This window comes from Natrix helvetica (assembly GCF_964273705.1).
Source record: "Natrix helvetica genome assembly, chromosome: 1".
Taxonomy (NCBI): Eukaryota; Metazoa; Chordata; class Lepidosauria; order Squamata; family Natricidae; genus Natrix; species Natrix helvetica.
This window is the reverse complement of record NC_138548.1, coordinates 350,514,419-350,527,726: the sequence shown is the minus strand read 5'-3', so window position 1 is coordinate 350,527,726 and position 13,308 is coordinate 350,514,419. Positions and strand designations below refer to the sequence as shown.

The 13,308-nt window shown below is 46.5% G+C and overlaps 1 protein-coding gene across 2 annotated transcripts in view; it reads left to right on the top strand.

The window, feature by feature from the left end:
* LOC309382601 (complement C2-like) overlaps positions 1-13,308 on the top strand; it is a 63,908-nt gene that overhangs the window by 25,852 nt on the left and 24,748 nt on the right. Inside the window, exons 8-12 of one of the 2 annotated variants that reach the window (XM_081934293.1) lie at positions 1,694-1,825; positions 2,594-2,683; positions 8,577-8,717; positions 10,211-10,308; positions 11,893-11,998. In XM_081934293.1, coding sequence (XP_081790419.1) covers positions 1,694-1,825; positions 2,594-2,683; positions 8,577-8,717; positions 10,211-10,308; positions 11,893-11,998 — 567 coding nt within the window. The remainder of the gene's footprint in view (positions 1-1,693; positions 1,826-2,593; positions 2,684-8,576; positions 8,718-10,210; positions 10,309-11,892; positions 11,999-13,308) is intronic. The other variant, XM_081934294.1, reaches the window with a different exon arrangement.

Here is a 13,308-nt window from a genome sequence, read left to right as displayed (position 1 = left end):
TAGATGTTGAACTGGACTCTTATGGCAGCATTCTTTTTCATCCATGTTCAAACATGCAGGCAGGGCCTTCCCACTCTTTTTTTCCCCCATGAGTGAAAAAATCCACAAAACTTTGGGGAATGTTATCTATCGCAGTTCCCTTTTGCATTGTGCTCTTTATTGTCCTTTTGTGTGCCTCATTTGCAAGTACTTCTTGACTTACGACCACAATTGAGCCCAAACATTTCTGTTGCTAGGTGAGACATTTGTTCTGTCCGTTTGGTCCCCTTTTGCCATCTTTCTTGCCACAGTTGTTAAGTGAATCACGGCACTTGTTTAATTAGTAGCATGGTTGTTAAGCGAGTCTGGCTTCCCGAAAGACTTGGCTTGTCAGAAGGTCGCAAAAGGTGACCCCATGGCCCCCGGGACATTGCAACCGTCATAAAGATGAGTCTGTTGCCAAACGTCTGGATTTGGATCACATGACCGTGGGGATGCTGTAATGGTTATAAGGGTTAAAAACAGTCATAACCCACTTTTTCCAGTGATGTTTTCACCTCGAACAATCTCTAACCAAACTGTTTTAAGTCAAGGACCGCCTGTATAAGGCTCTCAAGCCTTAGAGCAGTGATGGTGAACCTTTCTGTCATCATGGGCCAAAAGGATGTGCGTGTGCCCGCACACTTAATGCAATGTGCATGCGATAAACCTCCCACCCCCCATGCTCCCTGCGCCCCCATGCACGTATGCGACCAGTGGTGGGTTCCGGATCCCATTCCAACCGGTACGGTTGGAACAGGCCCAGCGGCATCCACATGGACGTGCGCAGTGCACTCATGCGTCTTAGTGCCTCCGCGATGCGCCAGCTGCTCAGCGTTGCATCGCGCAGGTGCTGTACACGCCGTGCGCATGTTCGGAAGTGCAAAAGAATTAAAAGACCAGTAAGGAGCTCGGACGGGCGGGTTGGCCCTCCGGAGCACCATACTGGAACGGTATCCAGTGCTCCGGACTGGCTCCGGTAGACCTGTACCGGGACGTACCGCCTGAAACCCACCACTGCATGCGACCCCCTCCCCCCCGGTGCCCCATTTTGGAGCTACCCTGTTTCCCTGAAAATAAGACCTTCCCGGATAATAAGCCCAATCGGACTTTTGCGTGCATGTGCTAAAATAAGTCCTCCCCTGAAAATAAGTCCTCCCCAAAAATATTCCAACAGAGCAGCAGCCACGAGGTAGCCACACTCACCTCCTCCTGCACCTCAAAAATAATAAGACATCCCTGAAAATAAGGCCAAGTGCTTATTTCAGGGCTCAAAAGAAAATAAGACCCTGTCTTATTTTCAGGGAAACACGGTAGTATGCCTCCCTGCAGCTGTCTAGGAGCAAAAACGGGCTGCCAGGGGGGACAACTAGATCACACACCCCTCAGCCCCTGAAAGTACCGGCACATTTCCCGCATGCACTCCGCCCCCCCGCACATGCATGGGGGAGACCCAAAAATCAGCCTGCTGGTGGGAGGTGCATTCACGTGCGCAGGGGAGCTGAACTGGGGGGACGGCTCGTGTGCCCACAGAGAGGGCTCTGCATGCCCACAGAGAGGGCTCTACGTGCCATCTGTGCCACGCGTGCCCTACGTTCGCCATCACGGCCTTAGAGGAACCGAGGTTTCAAAAGAAGAATCTCTCAAGACTAACCGAGCCCTCTTTTTTTGGCAGATCACGGCAATGCAACCGGCACCAACATTTATGCGGCGCTTCATGCCGTTTATGAGATGATGATTAACGAAGAACAATTTTCAAAAGATCAATGGGGCAAAGCCCGCCATGCTATCATTCTGCTGACGGATGGTAAGGAAAAGGGGGGAAATTGAAAATGGATTTTTTGGGTGGGGAGTGAGGGGGGGCGGCGGTACCGTTCGCTGTCTAGTATATTGTACCAATATAGGAGGATATTTGTAGCTCAGGCTTGAAATGAGGGGTCCTTGGTGCTCTCTGAGCTTGGTGGTTTTCTTGTAGACGTTTCATTACCCAAACTACCGTATTTTTCGGAGTATAAGACGCACCGGAGTATAAGACGCACCAAGGTTTTGAAGAGGCAGACCTCCCAAAAACGGCACTTTTTTTGCGAAAAGGGGCCCATTTTTTTTTCAAAAAAGGGCATGAATAGCCCTTAAGAGGCTTGTAGAGTGTTCCTGAGAGGGAGAGCCAAAAACAGGTAAAAAATGGCCCGTTTTTCACAAAAACAGGCCTGGTTATTTTGTCAGAAAAAGGGCATTAGGAAGCTTATAGAGTGCTCCTGGGGGCTGGTGGGGGGGGGAGAAATTGAGCAAAAAATGGGCCATTTTTTGCTCATTTCTGCCCTCCCCAGCCCCCAGGAGCTCTCTGAAAGCGTCCTACAAGCTATGCATGGCCATTTTGTTGAAGGGGCGGGGTTTCAGGAGGCAAAAAAAATGCTGTATTCAGTGTATAAGACGCACCCAGATTTTCAGCCTCTTTTTGTAGGGAAAACGGTGCGTCTTATACTCTGAGAAAGTTGGTAGGTAACCTCATCAGTTTTTAGGAGGGAGTGGGTTTGCTCTCTGATTTTGTCCTCTATTTTTTCCTTTTTGTCTTCAGGAAAATCCAATCTTGGAGGTTCTCCCAAAATGGCAGTAAAGCAGATAGAAGGTCTGCTGAATGTGAGGGAAAACCGAAAAGATTATCTCGGTGAGTCAAGAATGAATTGGGTTACTTTGCGACAGCAACCTGTCCCTCAAGAATCTTGTTTTTCTACAGCAGACTGAACTCATTATAACTACTGCTCAATTGAAAATCCACTAGTCGTAATCCTTGACGTATGACCAGGGTTGGGATTCAGCCAGTTCGGACAGGTTCGGCTGAACCGGATGCTAATTTTACATCTGGTTCACCGAACCAGTTATTGGAAGGACCGGCTGGCCCCGCCCACCCTGCCCCTCCCCTCCCAGGAATCTCCACACAGCCCACTCATCATGCTAGGTAAGTGCAGGGCCCATGCAAAGGCTCTGTGAGGGCGAAAAATGGGCCTCCTGGAAATTCCAGAAGTCTGGAAACAGGCCCATTTCTGGCCTCCGGAGCCTGTGGGAGGCTGTTTTTGCCCTCCCAGAGGAAAACGTCCGGAGCTTATGGTGCACGAAAATGCCCTCCTGCCATGGTGCAGGAGGCCGAATAGGCCACGCCCCCCCATGGCCACTCCCCCACTCCCCTAGCAATCAGGAAGAGGTTGCTAAAAATTTTCAATCCCACCCATGCGTATGACTGTAATGGAGCCTGTCCATTATGGATGTATGCCAAGATGTTCCTAAAATGTGTTGGTCACATGACGGTGCTGCTCCACTCACTCACTCATTCCCATACACACACATGTAAGTGTGTTTTACAGATTTTATTAATGTTTCCCCAGTAGTTCCCGTCACCCAGCCTCAGAACTTCCCCAAATAAAGCCACCCACAAGCAGGCCAAGGTTAGTCCACAAGGCAATGGCCAATAGTCCATTAAAAAGTTGCTTCAACAAGTAAGTCCACCAAGCAAACTTAAAGCCACCAGGCAAAACAGAAAGTACATCCACGAGAGTTCACTTGGCAAGAGAAGTACAGCGTCTCCAAGGCACAAAGTCAAGCAGGAATCACAAACAAACACACAGTCACAAAACAAACACGTTGTTCCCAGAAATGCCTCCCTCTGCCTGGCATGATAAATAACTTTCTGGCGCAGTCCATCAAGGCAGGCAGGGCCTTCTCCCGAGTAATCTGGCAGATCTCCTTTGCTCTTGTCTTTTCTCTGCCCCTGAGTGCTCTTGGATCCAACATGGACGTCAGCTCTTCCTCCTCCTCTGCAAACTGACCTGCAAACTGTCCCTAACCGAAGCCCCCTATAAACCACTTTTGGCAGTTCAGAGTCATTAATTAACCCAGTTCCTGATGTGCCAGGAATGAGCTCATCCTCCCTCAAGCCGGCCTCCGAGAAAGAGTCAGAGGAGTCATCCAAGGGAGACATCACAATGCCTTGGTCATTAGGCAAAAGCTGTGGTCCTTAAGTGAGGCAGTGGCTGACTATGAGTGCAGTTTTGCTGAAAACTAGAAGTAAGCACCTGTCAAAATTGTCATACAATGTGATCACGTGACTGCAGGACTTTGCTAAGGGCTCTATATGTGACCATATTGCCTACTGCCCAAAATTTCATCACATGACTGTGGAGTGGTTGTGACTGTCAGAACTTTGAAACTGGGTCATAAGCCCCCTTTTGGGGTCAGTTATAGTTTGGGTCATAAGTAGAGGAATTCCTGTATAGCTTAGTTCAGTGATGGCTAACCTTTCCTGGACCGAGTGCCCAAAGCATGGACCCAAACCTCCAAAATTCAATGCCTGCGCAGGCCCCATGCATATGCCCCACCCCCGCGCATGCACGAGCAACCCTCCCTGCATGCATCCTGCCCCTCCACATGGCCCCCACGCATGTGCCTTGCCGATCCCCTGCGTGCGCCCCACGCTCTGCCTCCCACGCATGTGCGAGAGACTCAAAAGACCAGCTGGCGGGCAGAAGGTTTGCACGTATGCATGGCAGAACTGAGCTGGGGCGATGGCTTACATGCCCACAGAGAGGGCGCTGCATGCCACCTCTGACACGTGTGCCATAGGTTTGCCATCACGGGCTTAATTGCTGTGGCCTGGAGTTCACAACACGAAGTAAAATAATTGTTCTTGTAGCCTTTATAAAGCTGCCAGAGTTCATTTTCTCTGATGGTTATGAGGGGATCCTCAATAAATCCTTTCCCGCCCTCTTGAAATGCTTTTTTCCCCCAGGTTACCTCTCCTATCTGACTTCATTGCTTCTCTCAGATTGCTGCTTCTAGATAAATCTGTAAGGCTACTTTTAAGCCCACAAAGAGAGCCAAAATAAGAATTTAAACGGAGGCTTGAGAAAGAATCAGCATTTAATCTTTGATCAAAGAGTTGGCACTTCCAAACTCATACAAGGATATGCAGGGAAGAGCCATACCTAAGAGAGGGAGTGGCCTTCCTTTTATACTGTTAGAAACGTTATAAAACATCAGTTAAATCCCCAATTCCGGTCTCCATATTAGGTTTGTCTATTTATTGCCAAAGGATAGGAGCAGCCTCGTTAGCGTTATCAGTGTCATCTCTTCCTTTGTTCTCACAATTGGCCAATTGGCCCAGGGGTGGATTGCTCCCTGCATTACTGCTGGTTCGGTGCACAAGTGTGCTTTTGCACAACCATAGTTCTGCGTATGCACAAAACGTTTAAAAAAAGGGGGGTGAAATTACATTTGTGCAATTACAAAAGCACGATGGCGGCCCTATAGGAGAACTGGTTCGGGGGCATGGCAGCAGTGGTTGGTTACGACTGGTACGCCCCGGTACGGACGTACCGGTGCCTGCCGGGAGCACCATGTACCGTTCCGGTATGCTCCGGAGGGGCCACCCGCCCGCTCACGCTCCTTACCGGTATTTGAGCTGTTTGGGGCTTCTGCGCGGAGCGTACGGCGCCTGCCCGACGCTCCACTGAGCAGCTGGAGCGTCACGGAGGTGTCACGGGCAGTAAGTACGCATGCGCCCCGTGCGCGCATTCATGTGATGGACGCCCGGCGCCGTTTCACCGTACCGGTTGCACCAGGATCCGGTACCCACCACTACATAGCAGGCCTGGGTCGCTGCCGTTTCCAGCAACCCAAGCTGCCAAATTACTACCAGTTCGGCCGAACTGGTAGGAACCCACCTCTGAATTGGTTCCCTGGTTTTGCAGGGAAGGGAACTTACATAGATCAAAGGTGTAGGTCAGGGGTGTCCAAACTTGGGAACTTTAAGACTTGTGGACTTCAACTCCCAGAATTCCCCAGCCAGCATGGCTGGCTGGGGAATTCTGGGAGTTGAAGTCCACAAGTCTTAAAGTTCCCAAGTTTGGACACCCCTGGTGTAGGTTCTAGAGCTGTGGGGCGACTCCAACCTGAGATACCTAGATTGCAGAAAGAAGATTGGCAGGAAGGAGATTTGATCAAATCTTCAGATCAAATGGCAGGAACATAGGTTTGACAATTACCAGATACTTTACAGGGGCCTAATACAGCATAGGTTTACAGGAAGTTAGTTACAGGAAATACAAATCTAAAGGTATAATGTATCATGGGTGTGTTACAAATACAAAGGCATAATATACCGTATATGTGTTACAGGAAACAAATGTTTATAGAACAAGTTTCTACTAATTCTAGTATTCCAGTATATTATGTTCTAGTATTATTTATTATGTCCTTATTATTGTTTACTTTCAAACATCCATTCTTCACCTTGACCACACTTATTTTCTCACTCTCTCACAAAATCCAAGCCATTACCCTGAGCAGCTGAGATCAGCCTTCGCTGTAAAGCACCACTTTCTACATTAAGGGGAAAACCTTTACTTTCATTTTCACTTTCACTTTCCACCGTCAGGAGAAAGGCTGTAGCTCAGGGAGTAAGTAACCCGTGGCACATGCTCTCCAAGAGATGTAAGGTTTGATTTGTTTATTGTCAGGGAATTGCGCAGCAGGGGTCCAAATGAAGTCACAGACGCTGTCACAAACTTGTACTTATTTATATAAATAAATACATACATACATTTACCATCTATATGTATATTAGTCAATATAGTCAGGCAAATAGGAGCATCGCAGAGCATGCAGGGCATCCAGAAGAAAAAGGCCGGAGGGGGGGGGAGGGAACCTTCCCCCTGTACACCCAGCAATCAATCATAACCTAGATTGCCTCGAAAAGAAAAGAAGGAAAAAAAGGACCAGGGGTGACACGATAGCAGTGTTCCAGTATTTCTGGGGCTGCCACAAAGAAGAGGGAGGATCAACTGATTCTCTAACCAATCAACTATCACTGTATGTTGTGGCCCATTATCCACTTTATTGTTCCATCTATTAAATTAAATATCTTAATATTTATTTATTTATTTGTCCAGCTATTAATTTAAATATCTTAGTATTCATTCATTCAGTCCAACTATTAATTTAAATATCTTAGTATTCATTCATTCAGTCCAACTATTAATTTAAATATCTTAGTATTCATTCATTCAGTCCAACTATTAATTTAAATATCTTCATATTTATTTATTCATTCATTCATCTATCCACTTTACTGTTCCAGCTATTATTAAACATCTATCTATCTATCTATCTATCTATCTATCTATCTATCTATCTATCTATCTATCTATCATCTATCTATCTATCTATCTATCTATCTATCTATCTACCTACCTACCTACCTACCTACCTACCTACCTACCTACCTACCTACCTACCTACCTACCTATAAATTTGCTTGCCAACTCTTGTCTAAAATCCAAGAGATGTGTTGCTGCTGTTGGAAAATAGCAGGAACAATTGTTCAAAAGCCAGGCAAGTCATTCATGCAGCAATAATTGGAAATAGAAAATACAATCACTCCTGCATCTCTCTAGGAAAAGTAATTTCAGTTAAGTATTTTCCTGGGCAACCCACAGAGTAAAGTAACAAAATTTTAATTCACTACAAATGTTCTTGGAGATCTTAGAATCAATCAATCTCTCCCCCCCTCTCTCTACATATATATATGTATTTGTGTTACAACCCCTGGTATGCCGAAATAAAGAAAGGGGAAGTAGTGAGCTCCCTCCCATATTTGGGCATACCAGAGGTTGTAACACAAATACATACCTATTTCCCTGGCTCAGCTGATAAGGAGGAGAGCCTGTGGCTTAGTGGCTAACACATCTGCCTAATATGTAATACAGCCCAGGTTCAAATCCCAGTAAGGGTATGGCTAACTGATGAGAGCTAAATAGCTTGAAATAGATCTGTACTAGTCTCCCTTTATTTATTTATCAGTACAAATAACACACACACATACACACACACATATGGCTGTTTGTATGTATGTTCCAGCATAACTCTAGAACGCCTCAAGCAATTTCCACCAAACTTGGTACACAAATTACTTACTCTCTGTAAAAAAATACTGTGGGGGTAAGACACCCCTCAGGGTGTGTGTTCTGTTAAGATACAGCCTGTTGTGCCTTAAAATGGCTTCTACTGTACAGCGCAGTGAAATTGCCATGGTAATGGCTTCACAGTACTCCACAAGGTAGCTCCCTCTGGTAAGGGGGAAAATCCAACATTAGAAATTACGTTTGGTTCGGACATTTCCCCCCTATAAATAAATACCTGGGCAACGCCGGTTTATCGGCTAGTATAGTATAAAACCCCCTGCTGGATTCACCTCAGGTTTGCTGGAAATCTTCCATGTGCTTAGTTTTCCTCCAAATGAATTCTAAAGAGCCATGCTCTTATTTTTCTTATTTCTTATGGCTTTCAGTGCATCCAGCCCATTCATCCTTGCTACTTAACTGGCTTGATCAATCTGAACGAATCCCTTGATATAAGATTTGGGGACTGTCCTATCTTCTCTTCCAGAATGTCCTATGTTGTTAGTATATGTCCTTTTGAAGAAGGGCCCTTGGTTTTTTTCTTGCAGACATTTCATTATCCAACTAGGTGACATAATCAGTGCCTGTCCTGTTGTTTTTTCCATTCAGATATCTATGTTTTTGGCATTGGAAACCTTGACGTTGAGTTGAGTGCCATGAATGAGATTGCATCGAAAAAGCCAGGGGAAAGGCATGTCTTTGTGATGGAAAATCCACAGGAATTGAAGAACGCTTTTGAAGATCTATTGGGTGTGTAGGATCTATCTTATTTACCAGGACGGACGGGGGGCGGGGGGGGGGCAAGGGAGAAAAGGGGCAAAGGGTTGGTGCATCTACCCAATGTTCAGCCTTATACATGCTGCCCATCTCACCCAGGCGGTTTACATTGCTGTAAGCAAACTAAAAACAACAAGATCAAACATTAAAATATTAAGGTAATCAATAGTAACATTAAAATTCAGTTTCGTTATAACGTCAAACGGTCGCTAAATGTATAGTTATGAGGACTAAAGAGCCGCCCGCATTGGTGCAGTGGTTAGAATGCAGTATTTCAGACTGACTCTGCCCTTTGCCAGCAGTTCGATTCTGACAAGCTGAAGGTTGACTCAGCCTTCCATTCTTCTGAGGTTGGTAAAATGAGGACCCAGATTGTTGAGGGCAATAGACTGACCCTGTAAACCACTTACAGAGGGCTGTAAAGTGGTATAGAAGTTTAGGTGCTATTGTTACGTGTAGATAATTCCAGCCTATATGTGAACAGTTCTTCCTGTATAACTTCTCCCTCATTTTATGTTTCTGTTTGTTCAGTTGTTTCCTTTTTCTTTCCCTATTTTGAATCATTTTATTTATGCAAAGCAGGTAATAAGATCCAGGACAAAATAGAAATGAAACTGGCTTTTTTGCAGTGCTGGAAATGCATCGTGTATATGTGAAATAAGAGAGGCAGTTTGGTGCACTGGTTAAGGCACCAGGCTAGAAACTAGGAGACTCTGAGTTTTAGTTTCACCTTGGGCATGAAGCCAGCTGGGTGAGCTTGGGCCAGTCACTTTCTCTCGGCCCTGTGAAACTGTCAATGGCAAATCGCTTCCGAAAAACCTGGGTAACGAATCTGCAAAGACTAGTCCAGGTAGTTGCAGGAATTGACACTGACTCAAAGGCATGCATACACACAAATACACCCACACCCACACAAAATATTGACATCAAATTGATTGATTTTCCCACATGCAAAACTAATCTCAGAGCCTCGTTTCTGATAACATGAGAAGTTTTGTCACTAAACAAAGGCAATGGGGGCCTTTGGACAGAAGTCATATTGTGTTGGTTTTGCTCAAAGAGTGATGGATCTTGAAATTTTCTATGTAGAAAATCCCAAAGGTGCTTTTTCAAAAACCAACTGGTCTTGCATGTTTTTCCTTGAAGAGGTGTCTCCTTTCATCCAAGAAGCTTCTTCCGTTCCGACTGAATGGTGGAGGAGGGAAGGATTGCTATTCCTTCCAGTCAGTATAAATCCTTCCACCCTCCATTATTAGTCAGAACTGAAGAAGCTTCTTAGATGAGAAGCAAAATGTCTCCAAGAAAAAGAACAAGCCCAATCGTCTTTTGAAAAAGCATCTTTGGGACAACCATGCCTGAAAATCTTGATAGACATCTATGTGGAAAGAACACACAAGCAAGGATGGTAAACAGCAAGATTGATGATTGGTTTTCTCCTAGATTCATTAACTTTCTAATCATCTTAGATCCTAGAGATTTGGAGGCCATTTGTGGTTTGTCAAACTACTCGGAGAATGCAAGGTGGGATCAGAAGAACCCTTGGCATGTGCGTCTCCAAAACACAGTGAGTACAGACAAGTGGTGGGTTTCAAAAATTTTTAGAACCTCTTCTGTAGGTGTGGCCTGCTTTGTGGGAGTGGCTTGCCAGCCATGTGACTGGGTGGGAGTGGCTTGCCAGCCATGTGACTGAGTGGGAGTGGCTTGCCAGCCATGTGACCAAGTGGGAGTGGTTTGGCAGTCATGTGACTGGGTGAGCGTGGCCAACTTGTAAAATGTGGTGAAACTCACTTAACAATGTTCTTGCTTAGCAACCAAAATGTTGGCTCAGAAACTCTGGCATTGAAGTGTTCAAGTCTTAAAGCTGTCAAGTTACAAGACCCTTGCACCCTAACCCTTTAGAAAAAAAAAACAGGGGTGTTTAAACTTGACAGCTTTAAGACTTGTGGACTTCAACTCCCAGAATTCCTCCTCCAGTCATGTTGGCTCAGGACCTCTGGCATTGAAGTGTGCAAATCTTAAAGCTGTCAAGTTACAAGACCTTTGCACCCCTAACCCTTTAGAAAAAAAACCCCAGGGGTGTTCAAACTTGACAGCTTTAAGACTTGTGGAGTTCAACTCCCAGAATTCCTCCTCCAGTCATGTTGGCTCAGGAACTCTGGCATTGAAGTGTGCAAATCTTAAAGCTGTCAAGTTACAAGACCCTCGCACCCCTAACCCTTTAGGAAAAAAACCCCAGGGGTGTTCAAACTTGACAGCTTTAAGACTTTAAGGTTTAGATAGAGGCGGGTGGGGCGATTGGTGAGCCAGCCAATCAGTGAGCGGCAGGCGGGGCAAGCGTGGTATGGATGGGCGGGGGGAGGGAGCTGGAACCGGTTCTAAACAGCACTGTAGATTTGTGGAACCTCTTCTATAGAAGAGGTTAGAACTGGCAGGAACCCACCCCGGGTATAGACTGTTCTCCTCCACCACTGGGAAGAGGAAAGAGATCACTGCCCAGTTATTGTGATCTCTTTCCTCTTCCCAGATTTCTCTAGGGGCTTACAGGAATGTGGCCCCCACCTGCAATTAACTTGCTTAATCCCTAGTATTTGGTTCTGTCGAATGGTTAAAGGAGGGGGATCTGAACAGTCCCTCAGTCAAGGAAAGATGACCTAGAACAGGGGCGCCAAACTCAAGGCCCACGGGCTGGATGCGGCCCACAAGGTGCTTAGATCTGGTCCACGGGCCTGCTTTGGAAACAGCAAAGGACGGGCCTGTGGTGCCTCTGCCAGCAAAAATGGAGCTCGGGAGGGCTGCGTGCAGCCTGCCAGCGCTCTGTTTTTGGCCGCCGCAGTCTCGTGCAACCCTCTGCCAGCAAAAGCGGAGCTCGGGGAGGCTGCGTGTGGCCCGGCCGATCTCCATTTTCAGCCTCAACAGCCTCTTGCAGCCCTCTGCCAGAGAAAATGGAGTCCGGGTGGGCTGTCGCGACTGAAAACAGAGCCTCAATGAGTGACGTCAAGCTAGCTGCACCCACCCTGGCCACTCCCCCTGGGCCCCTCGAGGTCAAACATAACCCTGATGCGGTCCTCAAATTGAGTTAGACACCCCTGACCTAGAACATAATTCTGGGGTGCTAACCTGATTATATTGTATTTAATTTTTGCTCTAGCATCATAGGGATACTACTTGCCGAGGTGCCTTGATTTCCAACACCTGGGTTCTAACAGCGGCTCACTGCTTCAACCGCTGGAAAGACAGTTGGATCGTGGTGCTGGGTAAGATACTACATTTAAAAGAAAGCATGCATTGTATCGTGGTTCCAGCATACTTCCGGGGTCTTCCCTTCTTCAGGAATTTCTGAGGCATTATTTTCCTGCTTTTACCATATTTTTCGGACTATAAGATGCACCAGAGTATAAGATGCGCCATGATTTTGAAGAGGTAAATTAAAGAAAAAGTTTTTGCACTCTGCAGGCCTCTCAAACCCACTGCATGCCTCATTTTTTTGAAAAAAAAAAGGGGGGGGGTCATGCAGAGCTTTGGGAGGCTCTTAGAGTGCTCCTGGGGGCTGGGGGGGCGGCACAAAAATGAGCCATTTTTTGCAGAAAAAAAGGGCATGCAGAGCTTTGGGAGGCTTGTAGAGTGCTCCTGGGAGCTGGGTTTTTAAAAAAACGGCCCGGTTTTGCTCGTTTTTGCCTTCCCCAGCCCCCAGGAGCACTTTGCAGGCCTCCCAAACCCTCTGCGCATCCATTTTTGTGAAGGGGACAGGGTTTCGGTAGGCCAAAAATCCTGTATTCAGTGTATAAGATGCACCCAGATTTTCACCCTCTTTTTTGAGGGAAACAGGTGCGTCTTATACTCCGAAAAATACGGCAGTTGGGGATAGAATTTCAGAGACGCCAATTCCAATCAGTGTTGGGATTCAAAAATTTATGCTGACAGTTCTGTTGGCGTGGCTTTGTGGGCGTGGCAGGGGAAAGATACTGCAAAATCCCCATTTCCTCCGTGCTCCTCAAAATTCCCACTAGCGGTTCTCCAGAACCTGTCGGAACTGGCTGAATACCACCTCTGATTCCAATATGAAATGCTGGATTCTGCCTTGATTTGTACGTAGCTCCATCAACATACCTGGGACACAGAGATGGCGTTCCGCCGTAGCGGAAATGGCAGGTGGCCCTGCCTCCCCCCCCCCACCCCGATTCTCCGGCATCCCATTTAGCTACTTTTTAAAGCCAAAGTGCATACAAGGAAGGCTGAGCGTATGCGCTCACATTTGCGAACCGGCAGGGAAGGTAAGTGAATATCACCTCTGCTGGGACATCTCCAGAAAACAAGAACACAGAAAACCTTAAAGGAATAACAGTCTAAAATTTAACTGGGAAAAATTAACAGAGGATCGGAGGGAAGAACCAAAGAAAATACGTAACGCGGCTTGAATGCTGCTTGCTTGAACTGGGTGATAGATAGATTATAGGGCCAAGGCACCTGAGGACAGAACAAGAAGCAATGGGTGGAAACTAATCAAGGAGAGAAGCAACTTAGAACTGAGGAGAAACTTCCTGACAGTTAGAACAATGAATCAGTG